The following is a 22,536-nucleotide window of genomic DNA, read 5'->3' as shown; positions in this document are numbered from 1 at the left end:
ATTTAACTTTATAATTCACTTAAGTTGAGAATTGAGTTATCATTAGAAAGAGCCATTTATTAATTAGTTAAGCCAAGTCAAGTGAAAGAATCTAATGCAAGCTTCTAATTAATGTTGTGTGGTGAAGCTTCTTAGGTGAAGTTACATTTTGGCAACAAAAAGGGCATCTGGAGGTTATAAATACAAGCCCATTTGTTGAGAAAAACATGCTTGGATATTTTATTTCTTTTTGATGCTTTTGTGGTTTTTTCTAAGTTCTGATTTTTGTGCCGTTGTTGAAGTATAAGGGTTTGATTTCTAAGTGATGTGTTTGCAAGTTTGTTGCTGAAGTATAGCAAAATTGTCATTATTTCTCTATTGTATCTACTGTGGCTGAGAAGAGAATTTATTGCATCTTCCATGTCTGTATGATCTGTTGCTTTGGAAGAAGCTTTGTGCTAAAAGTCTGCAGCGATCTAAATTCTGAATTCTCACCTTTCGGTATGCTCTTTGATGGAACCTTGTTGTTCAAACAAGAACTTGCTGATCATCAAGGTTGACTAGGGATACCATTGATAAATCCAATTTTTAATGTAAAATGGCACAAGATTTTTAAATGACTTTTAGCACGAGTAAATATATGCTAGACCTTTAACCTCTATATAAAATGGGCATTAGTCAATTTGGGTCATCTCTGATCATTGCACCAACAAGCTGTACATAAAATCCCACAACTAAAATTTTCTCAAATTTTTCATCTGAGTGATTGTGTCAACTAGCTTTCTGGTCTTTGGTTTATGAGTTAGATCCATTAGCAAAATCTATCATGTTTCTGATGTTTGGAACATAGATAACTTATGCTGACTGTTTACTTTCTTACTTAGTCACTAGGTTCGCATCTTGGACCCTCGAACCAAATCTGGGTGCAAACTGGATTTGGGATTGCGTGGGGGTTATTGCTGGGTCCAGGCAGGGTCCGTGATCAGACCTGTGGTCCACAATAATAGTAAAAACACATTTTTTTAATGTTATTTTATTTCTTTCTAACCCTAAAATGGCCCCCATTTGAAGCCTCCAAACACATTTCATTTCACATTTTCTCTCTGTATCTTGCATGTTTGAAGCAAGGTATATAATGCACACATCTGTACACACAAGAACACGTGAACCCATATGAACCATAATGAAAAAATAATCACGGACCCACATACCAGGTTTTCCTATCTGAACTTGTCCCTGAACCCGAACATGTGGCTTAGCTTTCTTACAATAAAACTACTGAACAGATTTACAAATATTAATACTGGTGCAAATGATATATCTGGAGCAATTCATATCATTCTGAAATCTAGTTTAATCAAAAGATCATTTTGTGCCCAATTATAGTGATAATACGGATACCCTTCAGATCTCTCCAATTTCTCTTCTTTCTACTTTACAGATTGTGTTACACCTAGCCACATAAAACTTATGAGCCAAGAATTAGGATTGCAAGGTTCTTGATGTGCTGAAGTTCTTGGTAACTTTAGAGAGAAGCTCTTCTCTACAGAGTATCCTTTCAGCAGGGTGTATTTCTTCCCTCGGAAGTCGAAACCTTCTTCTTTGGGCTTGTAAACCTTCTCCCATTGTATTGAAGGGCATTCCTTCCCATCAAGGTTACATTTTGATTAGGAAACTCACATCATCTTTTCTACCTGACTGATTGTTTTTTTATTGGCTATTAAAATTGAAAGATGGTACATGAGTAGTTCTTGGAGGACTGTTTTCAGTGATAATAATATAACTGGCAAGGCTTAGATGTTTACTCTTCCAACCGGAAACATTACATTGAAATCCTTGAGTAAATGTCTTTAAAAGGCTTTCTAACACTCAGCTAGGTAAAAGGCTATCCCCATGCATTTTTCTTAGGAGAGAGTTTTCTTGAGCTCCCATACTTCAGGTAACTTGTTTCTACATCTACTAAACTATTGGCATAGTTTTTTTCTCAGGTAAGAAGTGCCTTAATGATAATTTTAAAAGTATTCAAGTTTCTGAGCCAAATAATGACAGCTTTTTCTTTTCCAAAGATTGGCTTTGCTTCTTATTGTTTACAAAAGGTTGTATAAACAAAGATATATTTTTAATCTACTTTCATATTAATTCATAGTGTTTTATAAAGATTGAAGAGTTCCTTTAGGATAATATTGTCTTTGACCATTTCAGTTGTCCAAGTAATATGAAACAAATGTCAACTTGTTAAATATATCTAAATTGGTTTTTGAATTATTACTGCTCTGTTGGACAGCTTAGGGCCTACAGGTATGCTTGGAATTGATCGCCTTTTAAGTTTTGTGATCACAAGAAGTCTTCAGCGTGCAGTATCAAATCTGCATATCCAGGTAGCCCTACTAAACAACCCTTGTATTCCGCAAATTTCAAAATTTAATGACTTTCTAGTAACTTCAAGCTTTGTGCTTTATGACAGTCCTGCATTGAAAATTACAAAGTCCAATATCTATATTTTTTGTGAGAGGACAACATAAAAGGAATACTTGCTTAAATGTCTATATGACAATATGCTATCAGTTTTAAATGCTGAGTGCTTTTTTGAAAGGAACAGTAACTTTAATTCTTACTTTTGAAACTTAACAGAGTTATGAGAAATGTTGGAGCACCATTGCTTGATTAAAGGATTATGTATTATTGTCCTTGAAAATGTAGCTATGATTGAATATTGATTGCAGATGATAGAAATATGGTTTTAATTAATGTGTAACACAAAATTATTGCAACCTTAACAGATTTTATTCCTATGCTGCAGCTGAACAAAAGCTACATGGAGCAACTTGAAAATCTATGTACTGTGTTATCTCCTCCTGCTTCAATTCCTTCCTTGGGTGTGTCTGTATATAAGAAGGTAACTTTCCACACAAAACTAGAGTAACCTTTATTCATGTCTGTATATAAGAAAGTAATTTTCCTCACAGAAAACTAGAGGAACCTTTTTTGAAAAAGTGGACCTTATCAAAGGTTATTAACAATGTTGAAATCCTGAAATCTTCTTTACGGTGTTCTCAATTAGAAAACGTTATGTTCCTGATTATAAATATTGTAAACCTGTTTGTGTTACTTACAAGAGATCCATCATATATCTTCTGTTTACTACTTTAACTAGGCTTTGAGTCTATGCTGAACTTGCCTAAAAGTCTAATCCAAAAGTGATTTAATATGAGTTGCAGTGTTCCCATTTTATTCTCTTAGATATCATTAATCATCATAAGGATATAATTAAATGAACATAAGATATTTACACAATTTTACTTTTTGTTGGAAGTACAAGATATAATTGAACTCTTAGATGGTATAATTGTTTGGCAAGGGCTCACTGAGTGATAAAAACGCTTTTGGGATTTGTTGTTTGATCTATTCATGGATTTGATCTTTCATGATTCCTTTTTACCTCTCTCTCTCTAGAGGCTCCAACAACTTTTATATACTATAGTTACAAGACCCTGCAATTCCTGGCAGGTCTCTACGAAGTTGGTCAAAATGGTCTTTAGGCCCTTAGACTCAGATTCAGCCGAGTCAGACCAAGTCTGGGCTGACTTGCCAAGTTCCAAGCTCAGGACTCAACCGCAGCAATCAGTGGCATAAAGTGAAAAATAACAATATATTAAAAGATTTCCTTTGACATTTTTATGTTTATTCCCTTCTTTTGAACCTTAAAAGAGCATTCATTTATCTGTAAACACAAGAATGAGTGAAAAAAGGGATTGGAGAAGAATATTGAGTTTTTAGAGAATAGACCAGCAGATTGATTGGCTCTGAAATATTGAATGCTGATTGTTTGTGTAAGTTTGTAACTTGCATTCACGCATTGAGGGTAGCTAAAATAAGCATTTGAAGGAGGCCTCTACAAATTTGAAGTGCTTTTCTTCATTTTTGGAGCAAATTTGAAGAAGGGAGTTACACTTTTTGCGTTGTCTTCTAAATTTTTTACATTCATATTTCCATTTTGTTTACACTTTTTTTGGTTTTTTTTTCTTTATTTTCTTTATTTCTATTTAATTAGAAAGTGTAGAAATTGTAGATGCTTATTATTTTCATTTATGATATATTGTAGTAGCAGAATAATGTCTGAGCCTTGGAGGAGTGCATCTAGGCCTTAGTGTAACCCAAATGCAAACCCTATTAGATGTCAAAGACGTAAGGCTTGGAAACATGCCATTCCCAAATCAAAAAAGATAGGTGACATGTTGGCATTGCAATGTTAAAGTATAGTGGGGGAGGTATTAACCTATTGAAATATCATGTAGAGTAGCACCCCACAATGTTCTACATGAAAAGCAACCTCATTAAATAATTAAAACAGCAACATATTACTGTGAGCATGAACATTGGACCTTGGATTCATAAGAAGAAATCCACATTAGATTCCCTTATTGTTCCATGCATAATCCTGAGTGCCCAACCATCTCTTGAGAGCATGGGTTGGAATAAGGAGAAGTATGAGGCTATGAAAACTACACTTGGAGATTTTTGGTTCTACAAGAACATTTTCATTTCATGCTGCAATCTGCTTGTTACCATTTTAATTTTTGGGTCCTTATTTTCTTGCTTTCAAGACTCAAGTATGCCACAATAATTATTTTAATTTTTAAACATGAAAATAAAACGTGATAGTATACTTATTTTGTTTATTTAATTTCGTCTAGGTCTCCTTATTGGAAAATTGTGGTAAATGTTATTATTTCTGGTTTGGGGTTCAAAGCATCTAATGGTGAGGAGCTAAAAGCTCATATTTTGACGCAAAAGGTGGCTGATGCCAAAGTCACAATTGTCGAGCAGCATGAGGTATGGAGGAACTCAGGGTAAACTTTAAGCAACCCCCCTCTAGAAAATGATATAAAAATATTGGTGAATCTTACATTATTCTGAAAAATAACATAATTTTATATTATTTCAATGGCGGATTTTACAATATTTAAATATTTTTAGAACTAAGTTTTATAAAAATTGTGGCGATTTTAAATATTTTTAAGAACTAAATTATTAGCCAAATTTTTCTAAAATTAGCCATTTGGCGAATATTATCCACTAAAAAATACCCTGGGAGGAAGTGTTACACCATCATGATTGATTGTAAGACTAATAGAAATGGAACACTGCTGAATATTCTTGCCTTTTCATTAGGTAATTGTAGACCTTGTACTTACTACTTTGTAAACTATATTCAATAATCAATATTGATTTAGTGATTAAATTTTTAAAATATTAATTGTTCTGAATTGGTTTCTTTCTCGTAGGTTCCATTGTGTTTTTGAAAAATGTTTGAGTATCTTTGTAAGGTCATGGAGGAAGGGTTGAATAAGGTGGGTGAGGAGAATGTGGTACAAATAGCCTGATGGATAATGTAGAAAAATTCTGTTGTTGAAGGTAAAATTCTTATAGAGAGGCACCCCACCTTGTTTAGGATCACTTGTGTTGCTCATTGGCTTGACCTCATGTTGAAGGATCTTGACAAATTTCCCTAGATAAAAACATGTATGGAGGAAGCAAGTAATATTTGTATATTCATATATAATATACTTGGTTCCCAACCTCATGAGGAATTTCACAAATAAGAAAGAGTTGGCTCATCAAGGAGTCACTTGATTTGCAACAAATTTTATCACTTAGCAATCCTTTCTTCAATCTAAGCTAGGTTTGAAATGCATGTTTGTAAGTGAGGAGTTAACCACATCATATATGCAAAGAGCAATACAGGGACTGAGATAACAATTGGGTTTTTAATGAGTGGTTTTTGGAAACTGAACAAGGAGATTGTTGAAGTAATTTTTCTTTTTGCGCTCATTTTTGTTTCATTTTATGATTGTTGTTCACACTTTTTTATGTTCATTGTTCATTTTTAAATGTAAAACTGGAAGCTTAATGTTTCAACTTTCACAATGATTGCAATTTATAGAGCTTCTTATTGTTCTTCTATGAATTGTTGATTTAGAGAATCCTAGAATGGAATACATTTTATGAGGGCATGAACATATGAAAGAGGCCACTAGATCTATTTATACAAGAAATCAAGCTAAATATGGTCCTATATGGGATGTCATTAATTGAAGATGGCACAATCTGCTTTACAAGCCTATGCATGCAGTTGTCGACTACCTTGATCTGACATTTCAATTTCACCCAAATATCAAGGTTGATGATGAGGTGTAGAGTGGGCTTTACAATGTTGTATAAAGAATGTCACTTGTTTCATCAATTAATGAAAACCTAGTCCATGAGATAAGATAAATTTATTATTGTCGAACTAGGGACCACCAAGGCTTTAAGGGATTGAAAACATTCAACAAGGCCATAGGCGACAATAGGAGCTCTAAATAGTATCCGTGGAAAGAACCAATGAGAAAGGAAAGAGAGGAGAGAACAGAACTAGAGAAGACAACAACTAAATACTCCTCATAGGCGAGAAGTAATCCAACACTGAAGGATACCATTTAGGGAAAGCCTGTACCCTAGATCTTATAAAGGAGCCACTTGAGAGTGGGTAGGGTTGCTGAGTAAGACCACTATGAGGTTTCGTAGATCAAGTGTGATGTGATGAAAGACCAAGAGGTCGCTTCACAACCCAAGCAGGAGACCCAAGATTGAAGAAGGTGATGAGTAGATCTAAAGGTTGTGTTGTCAGGAACATAAGCTACATAGTGTGATCATGAAGCTATGTGGCATCTTGTAGATAGAGGGCAAGACACTGCTGATTAGTGTACCTGAAAAACTAGGAGAGAGACTTGCACTCTCTGAGCAAGTTGTATAACCTTTCTCTAATCTCATAGTAAATAGGGCAGCAAAATAGAAAATGAGTCTCAAAATCACTCACCCCTAGGGGTTAAAGATGACAAATATTGTACTCCCGATAAACCTGGTGATCAGTCTATGTGCAGAACCGATGGCAATCCACTCTAAAGGATCCCAGATATATGCTGAGGGTGTGGATTCCAAATATATGCTGAGGGTGTAGGTCCAACAATGGGGGAGGTACCACAGGTGCAAAATTGCCCCATGTTGGATATCGATGTAGTGCTCGACATATAAGACCATCCTTGGTCTGAGCACCCCCAGAGGGTTATGTAAAGACCCACACTAATCTCTAGCTGGAATGTTGATGCTAAAAGCAAGTTTTTGTATTTTTTTGTGTTTTTTTGATATTTTAAAAAATTATTTGTAATATATGTTTTTTTTTTTGAATTTTTGAAATGATTGAATTGCTCAAAGAAGAACTAGAAAATAAATATAAATCTCCATAATAAATACTAATAGCAAAGAGATCTGATTTGACTAAATGCATAAAGGAAATTGCAATTGACAAATGGGAACCTGTTATTTTAATTTGACACACAATTTTGCTACACCGCCCTTGAGAATGAATAGATCCTCACAAATTCCAATCGCCAACTATCACCATTACAACTTCCGCCTTTGTGTGATTTATTCTCTTCCCTAAACAATGTATGTGCTACCTCTAATAGGGAAGCCACAAGGTATATAGACTAGCTGCGGGCCAAGAAAGATAGACGCAAGACCAACAAATTGATATCGCAGGTCACCAAATGATGGTAATTTCTGATCTGCAAACTCGCAGCAAAAATATATTGGCATCTAGATCTCACAAAAAGAAACGTACCCTCTAATTTCCCACATGGCTTCCAATGTGGTTAATGAATTTTGAATCACACAATTCATACCTCTAGGAAGCAAACTTGGAATTGGAATGAAAATCTCAGTTAATCTTTCCACTAATTCAAATGCAATCACCGAAGGAAGCTTCTACTTAGACACAAAAAATTACAGTAGGAGAGAAATGCAAATTATATACCTTAGCCTAATTTAAATACACTAAACTCAAAAATTCTCAGAATTACTCAAACCCTTAGCTGAATGCTCAATAAATTCAATATAATAATTAAGATGCTTTTTCCTTTCAAATGAAGCCATATTTATGATGCTTTTTGTGCAACCTAGCTTCACCATGACACTTTTCACTTAGAGATTGCTTTGTAATATAGAGTCCAATTACTTTTTAATATAAAGCACAATGATAATTACATGTAAATTAAATAATCATAAAATCTCATTATAATTGAAATAAATATGACCCAGTGTCATCTTACTAGCCACTCGATGTAGCTCATTTTGCCTACGCTGTTGTCTATCAGGAGCTGGCCTACCTCTAGAATGTTCATGCTTTTGTGTCAAGTACCTGTCAAAATTCAAATTATCCTTTAGTGCCTAAGGTAGAGCGTTCCACTTAGCAAAGTGAGCAACATCATCCACAAAAGGTGCAGCCTCAGAAGTAGTACTAACTGCATCCAACTCTAGTCTCAAGAAATTGGGTCTTTGTGGCCTGTCATGGGGTCCAATATAACCATTCCTGTCCACTCTATCATCAATCCTGACACGGCCCTCAACCCTATCTCTATCACTAGCCCTGGACTTATCATCCTCTTGTGATCTATGGGAACCAACTAAAGCATCACAGGTTCTATCTCTAATCTGTAGCCATGGGAGAGCTAACTGCTGCAGTGTGTCAGATATCTGCTGCAGTATCCCTGTCATCTCCTACTCTCCAGCTGCCAAATTCTTGAATTTCTGCATGGCTTCTCTATCAATGTCTATGTCAATACCTTTGTATCCAACCACACCTGAACCAGTTGGACTACCAACATAACCAAAGCAAACCTTAGGCTATCCGTCTCTGGGGGAGAAGTACGACCTCTATCGGTATAATGCATACCTGACACAAATCTCTTGTTATCATCCATGATATTGGAACCACAATCTAGAAACAACTCTAGAAAGAAATGCATTTATAATTGAGCCCAATTCCTACAGGATGGCAGGAAATTGTTGTGATACCACTGTAAAGACCGACACTAATCTCTAACTAGAATGTTGATGCTAAAAACTGTTTTTTTGTATTTTTTTGTGTTTTTCTGGTTTTTTAAAAAAAGTTTGGAATATTTTTATTTTATGATTTTTTGAAATGGTTGAATTGCTCAAAGAAGAACTAGAAAATAAATATAAATATCCACAATAAACACTAATAGTAAAGACATCTGATTTTCCTAATTGCATAAAGGAAATTACAATTGACAAATGGGAACTTGTTATTTTAATTTGACACATCCAATGTAGCTACACTAGCCCTTAGAATGGACAGATCCTCACAAATGTATGCGCAACCTCTAATAAGGAATTCACAAGGTATATAGGCTAGCCGCAGACCAAGAAAGATAGATGCAAGAGCAGGAACTGATATCACAGGTCACCAAATGATGGTAATTTCTGATCTGCAAACTGGCAGCAAAAATATATTGGCATCCAGATCTCACAACAACAAGCACAACCTCTAATTTCCCATATAGCTTCCAATGTGGTCAATGAATTTTGAATCACACAATTCATACCTCCAGAAAGAAAACTCAGAATTAAAAGGAAAATCTTAATTAATCTTTCCACTAATTCAAATGCAGTCACGAAAAGAAGCTTCTCCTTAGACACAGAAAATCACAGTAGGAGAGAAATGCAAATTATTTACCTTATAGCATAATTTGCAACACCAAACTAAAAAATTCTCAGAATTACTCAAACCCTCAGCTGAATGCTCAATAAATTCAATGTAATAATCAAGATATTTTTTCTCTTTCAAATGAAGCCATATTTATAATGCTTTTTGGGCAACCTAGCTTCGCCATGACACTTTTCACCTAGAGATTGCTTTATAATGGTAGGTCTAATTACTTTATAGTATAAAGCACAATAATAATTACAAGTGCATCAAATAATCATAAAGTCTCATTATAATTGAAATAATTATGATTTCACTTTCACCCAGAGTCCGAGAGCAAAATGACAGACAACCACCATTGCTAGAACTGCCTTGCCAAAAATAGAAGCTGACCAAAGATGACTTACTAAAACTAGTTAGTCCAAAATAAGAAAGCTGCAACAAAAACCCCCAAAACCAAATGCCAACTCACAAGGTTTTCAATGATGAGGTGACAAACCATAACTCCAGGATTATGCTAAATTGGGGACATCACGGTCTTGCCTCCCCAGGATTGTTTGTCCCCAAACAATCGCAATATGGGGTGTTGAAGAATATCCTCAAGCTCCCAAGTAGCATCCTCATCTCGTATGTCTTGCCACTTAACTAGAAACTCTCTAATTGTCCTCCTTCAAAATTGTCTCTCTAGTATCAAAAATCATCCTTGGAATCAACTTAAATCCTCCCTTATCATCTAAGGGAGGCAACACAGGAGATGGCACCACATGTATTCTGAAAGCCTTCTTGAGGCACAAAACATGAAACACATTATGAACCCTGCTACCTCAGGAAAATCCAAGTTATATGCCACCTCACCAACATGCCTCACTATATGGAAAGGAACATAATAATGTGGCTTAATTTTCTTTGATCCACTATTCTTAATAGAAGACTATTGATATGGCTGCAACATCAAGCAAACCATGTCAGCCATCTGAAAAGAATGAGTTGTCCTCCGCTGATCGGCATACTCCTATTGATTTTGTGCTCTTTGTATATTATCCCTCAAAGATCTCACAATATTCTGACTATCCTGTAACAAATACCCTACACTCAGCACTCTGCTATCATTGCACAACAAATTCAAAAAGATAGCAGGATCATATTCATATAGAGCTTTGAAAGGAGACATTTGGACATGCCCTCTGTTGAGAAGAAACATAATTCCGTAGATAACCTTCAACCCATTTATTCATAATTTAGGTTTGGTTGTTTGTCTGCGGGTGATAACTGGTAATAAGAGTCAACTTAGTCTAGCATAATATGAAAATATCCTGCCAAAAGTGACTCACAAACATGCTATAACGATCACTCACTATAGTCTGGGATAGATCATGCAACCTGAATATCTCTTGGAAGAACAACTCAGCTAGTTGCACGACCAAATAGGTAGTGGTAATAGGAAAAAAAATAGCATATGTCGTAAGCCTGTCCACTACCACATAAATGCAGTCCTTGCCTTCAGCTTTGGGTAAGCCTACAATAAAGTCCATGGAAATACTTTCCCACTTCCTCTTTGGAATAATAAGTGGCTGCAACAAATTAGTAGGATAAGTGTGCTCTTGTTTGCTCTGCTAACAAATAGAACACTCTCGAACATAGCGATGAACATCAGCCTTCAACCCCTTCCAAGTGAATCTCTCCCATACTTGTCTATATGTCTTGAAGAACACTGGATGACCAGCCATAAGAGTCATGGAATGCTCGTAGGATAATTTGATAGGCACTTGACCTTGGAATCGAATATATCCTCCCTTTGTAGATGATCAAGTCATTTGCAAGAGAATAACTACTATTTTGAATACTACCAGCAATAATACCTGAAGCCTACTAGTCCCTAACATATTTAGTGATAATGAAGTGCCTCTAGTCATCTAAAATTTTAGTAACTACACATTAGTGAGGCCTCCCCAAAAGAGCATATTTAACAACATTCAGAATCCCCTTGATATAGGTGATGTCAAAATCATATGACAGTGACTTGCTGACCCACTTTTGTTGCCTCTTGTTTAAGTCCCTTTGTCCAAGAAAATGTCTCAGGCTATTATGGTAAGTCTTAATGCAAAACTTGATGCCCACTGTATACTGCATGAACTGGACCAAATGATGCATGATGGCCGACATCTCCTTATCGTAAACACTGAACGATCTCTCAGGTCGCTGCAACTTCCTTCTCTCAAAGGCTATGGGATGTCAATCTTGGGATAAGACTACACCAATACCCTAGCCAAAAGCACCACAGTGCAAATCGAAGGGTTTCATATCATATAGAGCTAACACTAGGCATGATGTCATGATAGTTTTATACCTTTCAAAACAATTCTGTGCCTAAGTAGTCCATTGGAAGGCACCCTTACAAGTCAGATCTGTAAGGGGAGCCGCATGTCAAGAGAAACTTTTCACAAATCTGCAGTAAAAGGCGCAAAGACCTATGAACCTTCTCAGTTGTTTCAGGTTCTCAGGTGTGGGCCACTCCACAATAGCATGAATCTTATCAAGATCCATGTGAACTCCATCAATACTAATGATCTGTCCCAAGTATAACTCTGTCATGGCTAGAGCACACTTAGATTCCTTGGTTTTCAAGGAAGCCCTATCTAGTATACCCAAAACTATGTCCAAATGACCAACATGATTATCACAAGTCTTTTTATAAATCATGATCTCCTCAAAGAATACCAACACAAATCTTCGACGATGACTGTGAAACACCTTGTTCATAATAGACTGGAAAGTTGCAGGCGCATTTGTCTATGGAATAGGATACTGGTTCTTAATAGTCTTTTTATTTAACATCCGGTAATCTATACACACCCGTAGGGTATTATCCTTCTTCTTTGCCAATACAACTGAAAAAGAAAATGGAGACTTAATAGGCCTAATATGCCCCATATTAAGCAAATCCTATATGGTCCTCTCAATCTCATCTTTGAGCCACTTCAGATGCCGATAGGGCGTAATCATGATGGTTGGCTAAGTGCCCTCCTCTAACTCTATGATATGCCTAATCACTCTATTCGAGGGTCTAGTAAGAGGTAAATCACTAAACACCTAAGATTGTTTAGTTCTCAACTGCTGAATATCTAGGTGATAATTTGGGTCATCAATACTCTTCAAGGCAGGCATATTTCTGCACTCAACTACCCAATCTATAACATCCTCATGGCGTACTAGATTTTGCATGCATCTAAGTGATATCTTCTTAAGCTCTTCAATTTTGACAGCCTTAAGGATTTGTGGCTGCCCAACCTTGATGAATCTTACCTCCATGTTTTTGGTGCTCAAGTTTATGTCCATAAGAGTATGTAGTCATGCCATGCCCAAGACTATATCAGTACCACCTATGTCTACCAGTGAAATCTACACGAAAGGCATATGTATTAAGCCTCATTGGAAGATTTGAAATCATCTTTTTACACCTTAAGGTGTAACCATCATCCACCTGTACACGGAAGCCCTCAAAATCCTCTGTCTGCATACCCCTCCTAGTAACCAAACGAGCATCAATAAATTAATGAGTAGCTCTGGTATCTAACAATGCAATCACATGCTGTTTGACTATGAGTCCATGGATCTTGAACGCTCCCTCTTTCCTCAGGCTGAAAAGATAAGCCACGTTGAGGTTGGAATCATCCATCTCAACCTCGTCATCAATTGTCATGTTGTCATCCTGCTCATAATCTGCTAGCTGCCCTGGGGAATCAACACTGTCCTCATCATCATAAAACCATCACATCATCCCATTTTTGCCGTTAGGCTTCATAGGATGAGCATTATCAACATTATAGGGACCCCTGTAGTAGAAAGACAATTTCTTCCTCAAATCATTAATTGTATTTGATCCAGAGGAGCTGCCACATGTCGCTTAGTTTCAGATTTCTCCTATCTCCTAGGTGTTGTCCACTCCCATCAAAATGAGCTAGTGTCATCTTACCAGCCACTCGCTGTAGCTTATTCTACCCAGGTTTCTATTTGTTAGGAGCTGGCCTACCTCTAGAATGCTTAGGCTTCTATGTCAAGTACCTATCAAAATTCAAATTATTCTTCATTGCCTGAGGTAGAGCGTTTCACTCAGCGATGTGAGCAACATCATCCATAAACGGTGTAGCCACAAAAGTAGTACTGTTTGCATCCAACTCTGGTCTCAAGAAAGTGGTTCTTTGTGGCCTGTCATGGGCCCCAATATAACTTGTCCTGTCCACCAAACAACAATCGTAACACAATCCTCGACCTTGTCTCTATCACCAACCTTGGACTCATCATCCACTTGTGATCTATGGGAACCAATTGAAGCATCATGAGTTCTCTCTCTACTCTGAATGGGAGAGGTAACTGCTACAGTGTGTCAAATTGTTGTTGCAGTACACTTGGCATCTACTGTTGTTCGACTGTCTAATTCCTGAATGTCTGCATGGCCTCTCTTTCGATCTCTACATCAACACCTCTCAATCCAGCCCCACCTAAGCCATTCAGACTGCCAACATAACCAAATTGAATCTTAGGCTCTTCTTCTTTGGGAGGAGACGTACAACCTGTACAGGTATAATGCATACCTGACATAATTCTATTGCGTCATCCATGATACTGGAACTATAATCTAGAGACAACTCTTGAAAGAAATGCACTGATAATTGAGCCCAATTCCTGAAGGCTAGCAGGAAATTGTTCTGGTACCATTGTAGAGACCCTCACTAATCTATAACTGGAATGTTGATACTAAAAATTGAGTTCTGTATTTTTTTGTGTTTTTATGATTTCTTTTTGAATTTTTTTTTGAAATTTTTGAAATGATCGAATTCCTCAAAGATCTAGAAAATAAATATAAATTTCTACAATAAATACAAATAGCAAAGACATCTGATTTGCCTAATTCCATAAAGGAAATTATGATTGACAAATGGGAACTTGTCATTTTAATTTGACACATCCAATGTAGCTACGCCAACCCTTAGAATGAACAAATCCTCACAAATTCTGACTGCCAGCCATCACCATTACAACTACCACCCTTGTTGGGTATATAGTCTAGCTGCAGGCCAAGAAAGATAGACGCAAGAGAAGCAAACTGATATTGCAGGTCACCAAATGATGGTAATTTATGATCTGCAAACTTGCAGAAAAAATATATTGGCATCTAGATGTCACAACAGGAAATGCAGCCTCTAATTTTCCACATGGCTCCCAATGTGGTCAATGAATTTTGAATCACACAATTCGTACCTCCAAGAAGCAAACTCAGAATTGAAATGAAAATCTCAATTAATCTTTCCACTAATTCAAATGATATCACCAAAAGCAGCTTCTCCTTGGACATAAAATCACAGTTGGAAAGAAATGCAAATTATATACCTGAGCGTTATTTGCATACAACAAACTCAGAATTCTTAGAATTACTCTAACCCTCAGCTGAATGCTCAATAAATTCAATTTAATAATTAAGATGCTTTTTCCTTTCAACTAAAGCAATATTTTTTATACTTTTTGTGCAACCTAGCTTTACCATGACACTTTTCACTTAGAGATTGCTTTATAATATAAGGTCCAATAAATAATCATAAAGTCTCATTATAATTGAAATAAGTATGACTTCACCAAAATATTTCATCTTGGGTCCAAGAGCAAAATGAAAGAGAATCACCATTGCCTTCGCCTTGCCAAAATTAGAAATTGCCCAAAAGTCACTTACTAAAAATAGTAAGTACAAAAATAGCAAATTCGCAACAAAGACACCCAAAACCAAATGTCAACTCTCAAGGGTCGCAATGATGAGCTGACAAACTCAAACTCCAAGATCCTGCTTAATTGGGGACATTACAGATTCCTCCAAGTCATGATACTGTATTGCTTATATATCTCAAGACTAACACGCTCATTAACTCATGTCAAAACAGGAGGAGGGGAGCAGGGCATCGAGAGAAAACTTGAAGGGGGGGAAGGTGGTCCATCAAAATCTCAATCAAGCCAAGAAGAGTGGAGGCCTAAATGAACCAGCAACAAGCTTTGTCAGAAGGATTTTAACCTGCCATCGCCTTAGAGAAATAGTATGCTAGATAAGAGTACCCGTAATGGCTCTCAACAAAATTCACAAAGCATTGAAGCTGATGAAGAAACCGATCTAAATTGAGGATGGTCTCCAGTTTGAAAGGATGATCCCCAAACTTGACCTATAGAGGACAGTTAACCTAACCAAGGAGTCCAATAGGGACAACTTGGTCATGGTATCGTGGAAGTGGTGTCTGTCGAGTGCAATGAGGGATTTGAGCCCCTTATTAACCTGCGGCTACATGACAGGTTTCTTGTTGAAATGGGGGGCCAAAGAACTTAATCCCAAGGTATGTATAGGAGGAAGTGACCTCAATCTCATTGCTTTGAAAGAAGTGTAGGTGTGAGGGCTTCAAGCAATTGAAGACCACAACCTAGGTCTTACCCATTCTAACAACAAGCTAACACAAGCCACAAAAGGAGGTCAAACCATCAAGCAACTGCTGAAGCCCCTTTGAAGAAGAAGCCAAGAGAACCATATCATCATGAAATGGTAAAATAGAGATCAAGAACTAGTGTAAAACAATCCAGGTAGTAAGACATCTTGGAGAAAACCTTCAAGCTTGTCAATGTTAATGCCAAATAAAGTAGGGGAGAGAGAAAAGACCTACTTGAGACCAAAAGTGCTTTGAATAGGGTCCAGAAAACAATGCGGAGTCCTAAGTCTACCCAAAGTCTACCCACAACTCTTTCATATAACCTCATGATTCTCATCGTCAATATATGCTCAGAAATCCTGATATCCCTAAGTCTCTGGAAGAGAGTTGTCTTTGGAACAAAATCAAAAGATTTGCGAAAGTCTATGAAGTAACAATAGACTTTCATCAAACGCTGCCAAGCCCCCTCAATGATAGTTTGTAGAGTCAAAAGATGGTCCATGGTCTAAAAGTCTCTCCGAAAATCGACCTAACCTCTAGCTTGATCACTATGTCATCAATCAAGCTCCCTAGAAAAGATGGTTTTCAACACGTTGACATAGTGTTTGGAAAATGTATGGCTGATAATGATAGTTGTGTAGTTAGTGAGGTCTAATACTGACTAGGTCTTATGGATTGGATAGATAATGTGGCGTGATCAAGAGTCGGGAAAGTCAATGCACCCCACTTAGTTAAAGAGTACAGTGAGAGCGAAACCCAAAACATAAATACCAAGCTTGAAGAGCTCTACTTAAAATCGTTCCTCATTAGCAACTCTACTACAACACATGCATCTGATCTCCTCACTGATGTTGGAGACTATGAAAAGGTGTCGGCGAGGCGAGGGGGGTAAGGTGGAGAGGGGATTGGTCGGGGATCTCATAGAGAGTGAGGTGTGAGAGACAAGGGAGCAATGACTCAAAGTGGAGGGAGGGGGAGGATAGTGAGGGAACAGGGTATCCTAGAAGAGCTTCAAAGACTATAGGAGAGAGGCAGAAAGGGATCTATACTGCAAAGTGATGAACAACTGCTTCTTTTGATAGAGGAAATTGTAGTAAGTGAGCCTCAATTGGGTTATGGAAGGGGAGATAGAAATTTATAGAAATTCACAAGGAGACTTCTCACAAGACTTATGCAAGAAATAGCATATGCTATTGATGTCAACAATAATCTATTCAGGGCATAATTTAAAATTTAAATCGTGAAATTTTCTATCTATTTTTCTAATTCTATTCCCATTTTACGTTGATAAAGTCAAATTTATAGAATAGTTTATAGAATTGATTTTAATTTTTTTGTGTTAGATGCATGGCGGGAGATGCTTTGTACTCAGGTGCCAAATTTGTAGAGGATTGCACTTCATATCATGAGCCAATTATGTAGTGCTTTAGAATGCAAGTATATAAACTCGAAAAAACACAAGTTTGCAGTGAAAAGGGTGAATGATTTTGTGTTTGTTCATTTCAACCTTTGCCTTCGTCACAAACAAATCTTGGGCAGTATTTTAGAGGAGGTTGATGTAAAGGGAGCATGGAGCACTAAAGTTTATGATGTTTTCATCATTGATGAAGAGTTGGAATGGGTTCATAAGATTGATTGAAAGGCAGAGGCATTAGCAATGATAGAGGAGGCTAGAGCGCAAGGAGACCCATTGGAGGACATTGAGGTTAAGAGTGAGGATAGTGAGGATGAGGATGTGGATGTCATTTAGATTGAACCTCAAATGCAAGGAGAGAAGATGGTTTGAAATCTTCAATGAAATATCTTAGGCATACATGTAGGAATGTTATGGGGTCGATTGGTCATTGATATAGGCTACTCTAAGCCTTATGCTTCTAGACTTTAGCTTTTATTTTGATACATGTTTTAAACTTTCAGTTCCGTGGATTTCATATTCCATGAATATTATAGACATTTGACAATGACACTATATTTCTAATGTGTTATTTAGTTTAACTTATTTCCTTTATAATTTTGCATTTATACATATGTGATCAATATAACTTGTGTGTGTGTCTGTGTGAAAAGTATCTTCTATTTATCTTAATTATTGTCTTTGATGTTAATTTATTAAATAATGCATGAAGAAAGTTTTAAATCCTTTAAAATCTTTGATTTTCTTGACTTTTTCAATTTGTTCAGTCCTTGTCGAGTTTTTGCAGAGTCCAAATGAGTCCGGGTTGAAGCCAAAAATCAGCTTTCTAAGTTTTAGGCGATTCTTAGTTTGTACATTACATACCATTCTTTAGAAGTCCTTTTTCCTACTTCCACATACTACTCTTAAAAAGGTTTTTTTCCTTGAAAGATGGAACAAAATAAAGTGAAGTATCTTCTAGTTGTTAATGGGGCAGTAGCTAACTACAAAGTGGCATATTGTCATCCACAAAATCTCATAAACTGGGATTTGTTATAAATTTAATACCAAGAGAAAAAAATGTTTGAAATATTATTTGTGCCTTCCTAACAATGTCTCCTAATTGCGACCCTTCTACATTGATTTCGGTTTTGTTTCTGTTTTTTCATTGTTGTCTCTCATGGCACTTGTGGTTTTTGTTCTTGCCATGACTTCCGTTGATTACACCCTTAGCCTATCCATCCATCTAGTTGATTATTTGTATTTCTTTGCTTTGCTCATGTTCTCTTCGTGTGGTTCGTTGTTTTGACTCTGTTTGCTTACCGTCTTTTCTCATGTTCATTGCTTGTTCAATGCTTATCATTTCCTCTTGGCTTTGTCTTCCTGAGCTTGTGATCTTGGGCTCGTCTTTCGTGTGTTTTGAGTTATGCAAGCTTAGGTTATCTGCACACATTATTGTTTTCCGAGCTTGGGCATTTCTGCTAAGCTTGAGTGGTATGCTCACCACATCTCACTACTTGTGCTCTTTAGCATTGTCAATGCTTACTTGCAGTTGTTTCACTTGCGGTCTTTTTTCTTTGTCACGAGGTGTTGTGGTTCCTACCTTTGTCTTGTCAGGACTTTTTGCTTGCACTACTTTAGGTCTTTATCATCATCTCTTGGATTTCGAATCATGTTAATCTCTTCTATCATGGTTGGGCTACTTGACTATCTCTGTGCTTGATTCTTCTTAGTCATTTTGCACTACATTGCTTCCTCCTTTCACAATAGTTCCTATAGGAGTTATTGACGTGTATTTGCATTCTATTTCCACAATGATTCTAGGACCGTCTCTCACTTGGTGCTTATTTCACATTGTTTATCATGGAATTGAAGGTTGTTACAACCTCCTTGGACCTTCTTTGTACAACTTTTCTTTAGACGCTATTTGCTTGATCATATGCAAAGGTTGATGAAGGAAAATATACTTTGAAGACTTCTATGCTTGAACTCCTAGAGAAAGTTTATGTTCTTGTTGCTGAAAACTCTGAGTTGCACTTCATAATCAATGCCAATTCCGAACATATACGCCCATGATTCTGATATCTTAGAGCTCAAAACCTTGCATACCATGTTGGACACTTCACAAGGTAACTTCAAGTCTGAGACTGTGAAATGCCTTAAATCATGGTGGTGATCAGCCATTGTCATGCATTTAGGTTCTAATTCAGTCTAAAATTTGTAAAGAGCATACTATAAATATTTAGAGAGCTCAATCTCAGAGTACGTGGCCTACCACAGTTATCTCAGGACTCTTTATTTCTTACCAATTCATTTTTGGGTGATTTTTTTGTCCTTAGCAGGATCATCCTTCATCATGCTTGGTTTGGTTTTAACCCTACATTATTTGTTTAGTTTAAATCTATTGTTGATTGCCTTTGCATCCTCAAGGCAAGGTGAAAATTCTTTTTGCTTCCCTCCAAGGTATTCCTTAATGAGGATTTGAGTAAATCTTTCCTAACCGATTGGGTGAAGAATCATCCTTAAGTTGCCAAATAACGTCTTACAACCTAGAGGTGTCTAGAGGTGGTGTGGCTCTTGATCTAAAGGTCAATTATTGGAACACAGACTATTCATTTTTGTCTTGTCCAATTATGTTGTTGAATGCCCTGTGTTCTTCAAATATTATTTGTCTCATTAGACCCATGATAGCCCTATTAGCATGAATGTTGATGATAGTCCTATGGGGGAGTATCCTAGCATTGGAGCAATTGGGAGATTGTTAGTATGATCATATGTTGCATTCATGGCAGTATTTATCATTTATGTCAACATACTAGTTATTCTATGAAGACTAACATAACAACAGACAAAGATTGAGATCATATGATTAAAGGATTGAAGATGAGGTCAAGCGCAATTGAGGATATGTTCTACAGAGTGTCTTGATAACTTGTCTATGAGCGCATGGAGAAAGTCGAAGAGTGGTGATAGTTATTTGAAATTTACTAAAGACAGCATATAGACAAAGTTCTTGGGAAGTGGTTTATGGTAATTGAATTATATCTCCTAACAGGAATAGAATCTAATTAAGCGTAGTTAAACATAGGTAGAAGACATCACATTGATGATGTGATTGAGCGTGCAAAGTCCGAGGTTGCGCGTGTGAAGATTTGCGAATTGACAGTATTATGTAATTATGAATGGATGTAATATAGCATGTATTGTTTTATCTTAATGTGGTCCTATTGTAATTGTAAATTGAGAAAGCCTCAAAGTTGACTCAACAAATTAATTTGAGGACTTGGTATAAAGAAAAGTTATTTTCCTTGTGATTAAGTGTAAAAAGGAAGTACGTGAAAGTAAGTGAATTGAAATCATGAATTACATGCGAGTAAGCAGTCTAAGGGATTTATGTGATGCAAGTTTGCGGATCTAGTATTGAGATCTGAGAAGTAATTGGAGCAATAGAGGCATAGTGAAAGAGCAAAGTGATTATATTTGGCAGAGAGTGCTAGTGGACAGTTGATCTTTTGGCCTTTAAGGAATAATACAGAGCCCAGTTGGACAATTAGTTCTGTGGTCTTGCTATTGAAGCTGTTTGGACAATGGGTCCTTCTACCTTCCACAACTCCTAATAGGGTTGGCACAACTCCTAACAAGGTTGGAATCTCCTCACAGGGATTCCAAGTCTCCTAACAGAGACTAATATTTACTAAATATATTTCATTGGCTCCTAACAGGATCAATCCTCTTGCAAGGAATTTATATATTAGTACATCATTTTGTGGGTACCATCCCCACAAGGGTTTTCCCTTTGATTAAGGGTTTTGCTAGTTAACAAATTTGGTGTTATTGTGTATGGTTATCTTCTTGTGGTTATTGCAATTGCAAATTACATGTTTCAGATTTAATAAGGTTGATAAATGTTGTTTTGATTGGATAATTGATACCCCCCTGCTTAGTTATCTTAGTGGACTTTACTTTCTAACAAGCCCTACTCACCCTCTAAATATTTTAGGTTGTAAGTGGTTGTCATTTTGTCGGGTGGAGACTAGATATTTTGGTGGTGTTCTTGGTATTTGTGGGGTTTTCTGACTTGTTTGAGATCCAAGTTTCAATGGCTTTCTTTTATGCTTGGGCAAGGTTCTTGTGGATCCAACTTTGCTGCTCTACCCTTCATCTTAGAGATTTGTTCATTGCGGTATGGTACTTCTCCCAACCTCCTATGTTTATGTCATTCTAGATTGCACTGATGGGATCCCATATGATCTGATCTTTTTAACAACATTTCACAATTTCTATTGGTGACATTCTCATTCTTAAGATTTCAATGCTCGTACTCATACTATGCAAAGTCCTCTTAATGACAGATTTATTGATTCTTTGTGTACTGACAACATCAATCCAAATTTGTTAGTCCTCTATAGGTCCTCCAATGATTCTATGGGTCCCCTCACAAAGTACGACAACCATCTTTAATTGTGCGAGTCACCTGATATTCCGGGTTTCAGTGAGCTTCACCATTTCCTTGGCTCCCATTTCTTCACTTGCACACTTCATGGTGGTGGGGCTAGTATCATTGATTATGTCCTCTCTTCTTAGTTGTTCACCCCTTTTTTCCATTATTTCTCCATCACTTTCCTCTCCCTAGCTAACCATTTCCTCCCATATATTACCATCTTTTGTACCCGCTTTCCCTTGCCACCTCCCCTATCGCATGTGCCCCCCCTGTCCCCTTTTGCTCATCCCCATCCCCGCACCTTCCTTTACTTTGATAAGGGTGACCCAATTCTCTTTCACTCTCTTCTTAGGTGGATCATTTCACCCACCTCCCTTTGTCAATGTCTCCAACTTGTTGTCTTGCCTTTCCATTTCCATTGGGGAGATTCTCTATTATCCTTTCCCCACTCCATTACCCTTTTGGGCTCCCTATCCAAGCTGAAATGCATTTTATTCTATGAACCACTAGAATGATGATGATTGTAAGCCATTTCACTCATGCCTCTGTCATTCTTTCACCGACCATGACCCCTTCTTCCCCTTCTTGAAGTTGTCCAACTGCCTCCTCTGTCACAAGAAAGTCCTCTTCATTTTCCAATGTAGTGTTGCCCTTTGTTCCTCCCTCTTTTGTTTGCCCAAGTCCCTCTGACACACTCTTTCCCTTGTCATTCCACACT

The 22,536-nt window shown here is 37.0% G+C and overlaps 1 protein-coding gene across 7 annotated transcripts in view; it reads left to right on the top strand.

Annotated features, from left to right (window-relative positions):
- The window catches only part of LOC149568454 (uncharacterized), a 334,059-nt gene that overhangs the window by 270,631 nt on the left and 40,892 nt on the right, over positions 1 to 22,536 (top strand). For all 7 annotated transcript variants that reach the window (XM_089821382.1, XM_089821379.1, XM_089821377.1 and 4 more), the window contains 2 exons: positions 2,264 to 2,357; positions 2,780 to 2,875. In XM_089821382.1, coding sequence (XP_089677508.1) covers positions 2,264 to 2,357; positions 2,780 to 2,875 — 190 coding nt within the window. The remainder of the gene's footprint in view (positions 1 to 2,263; positions 2,358 to 2,779; positions 2,876 to 22,536) is intronic.

Source organism: Cupressus sempervirens, chromosome 3 (genome assembly GCF_028749045.1).
Source record: "Cupressus sempervirens isolate cs-2001-9-10 chromosome 3, ASM2874904v1, whole genome shotgun sequence".
Taxonomy (NCBI): domain Eukaryota; kingdom Viridiplantae; phylum Streptophyta; class Pinopsida; order Cupressales; family Cupressaceae; genus Cupressus; species Cupressus sempervirens.
Note: the sequence above shows the minus strand (reverse complement) of the source record. Positions and strands in the feature narration are given on the sequence as shown.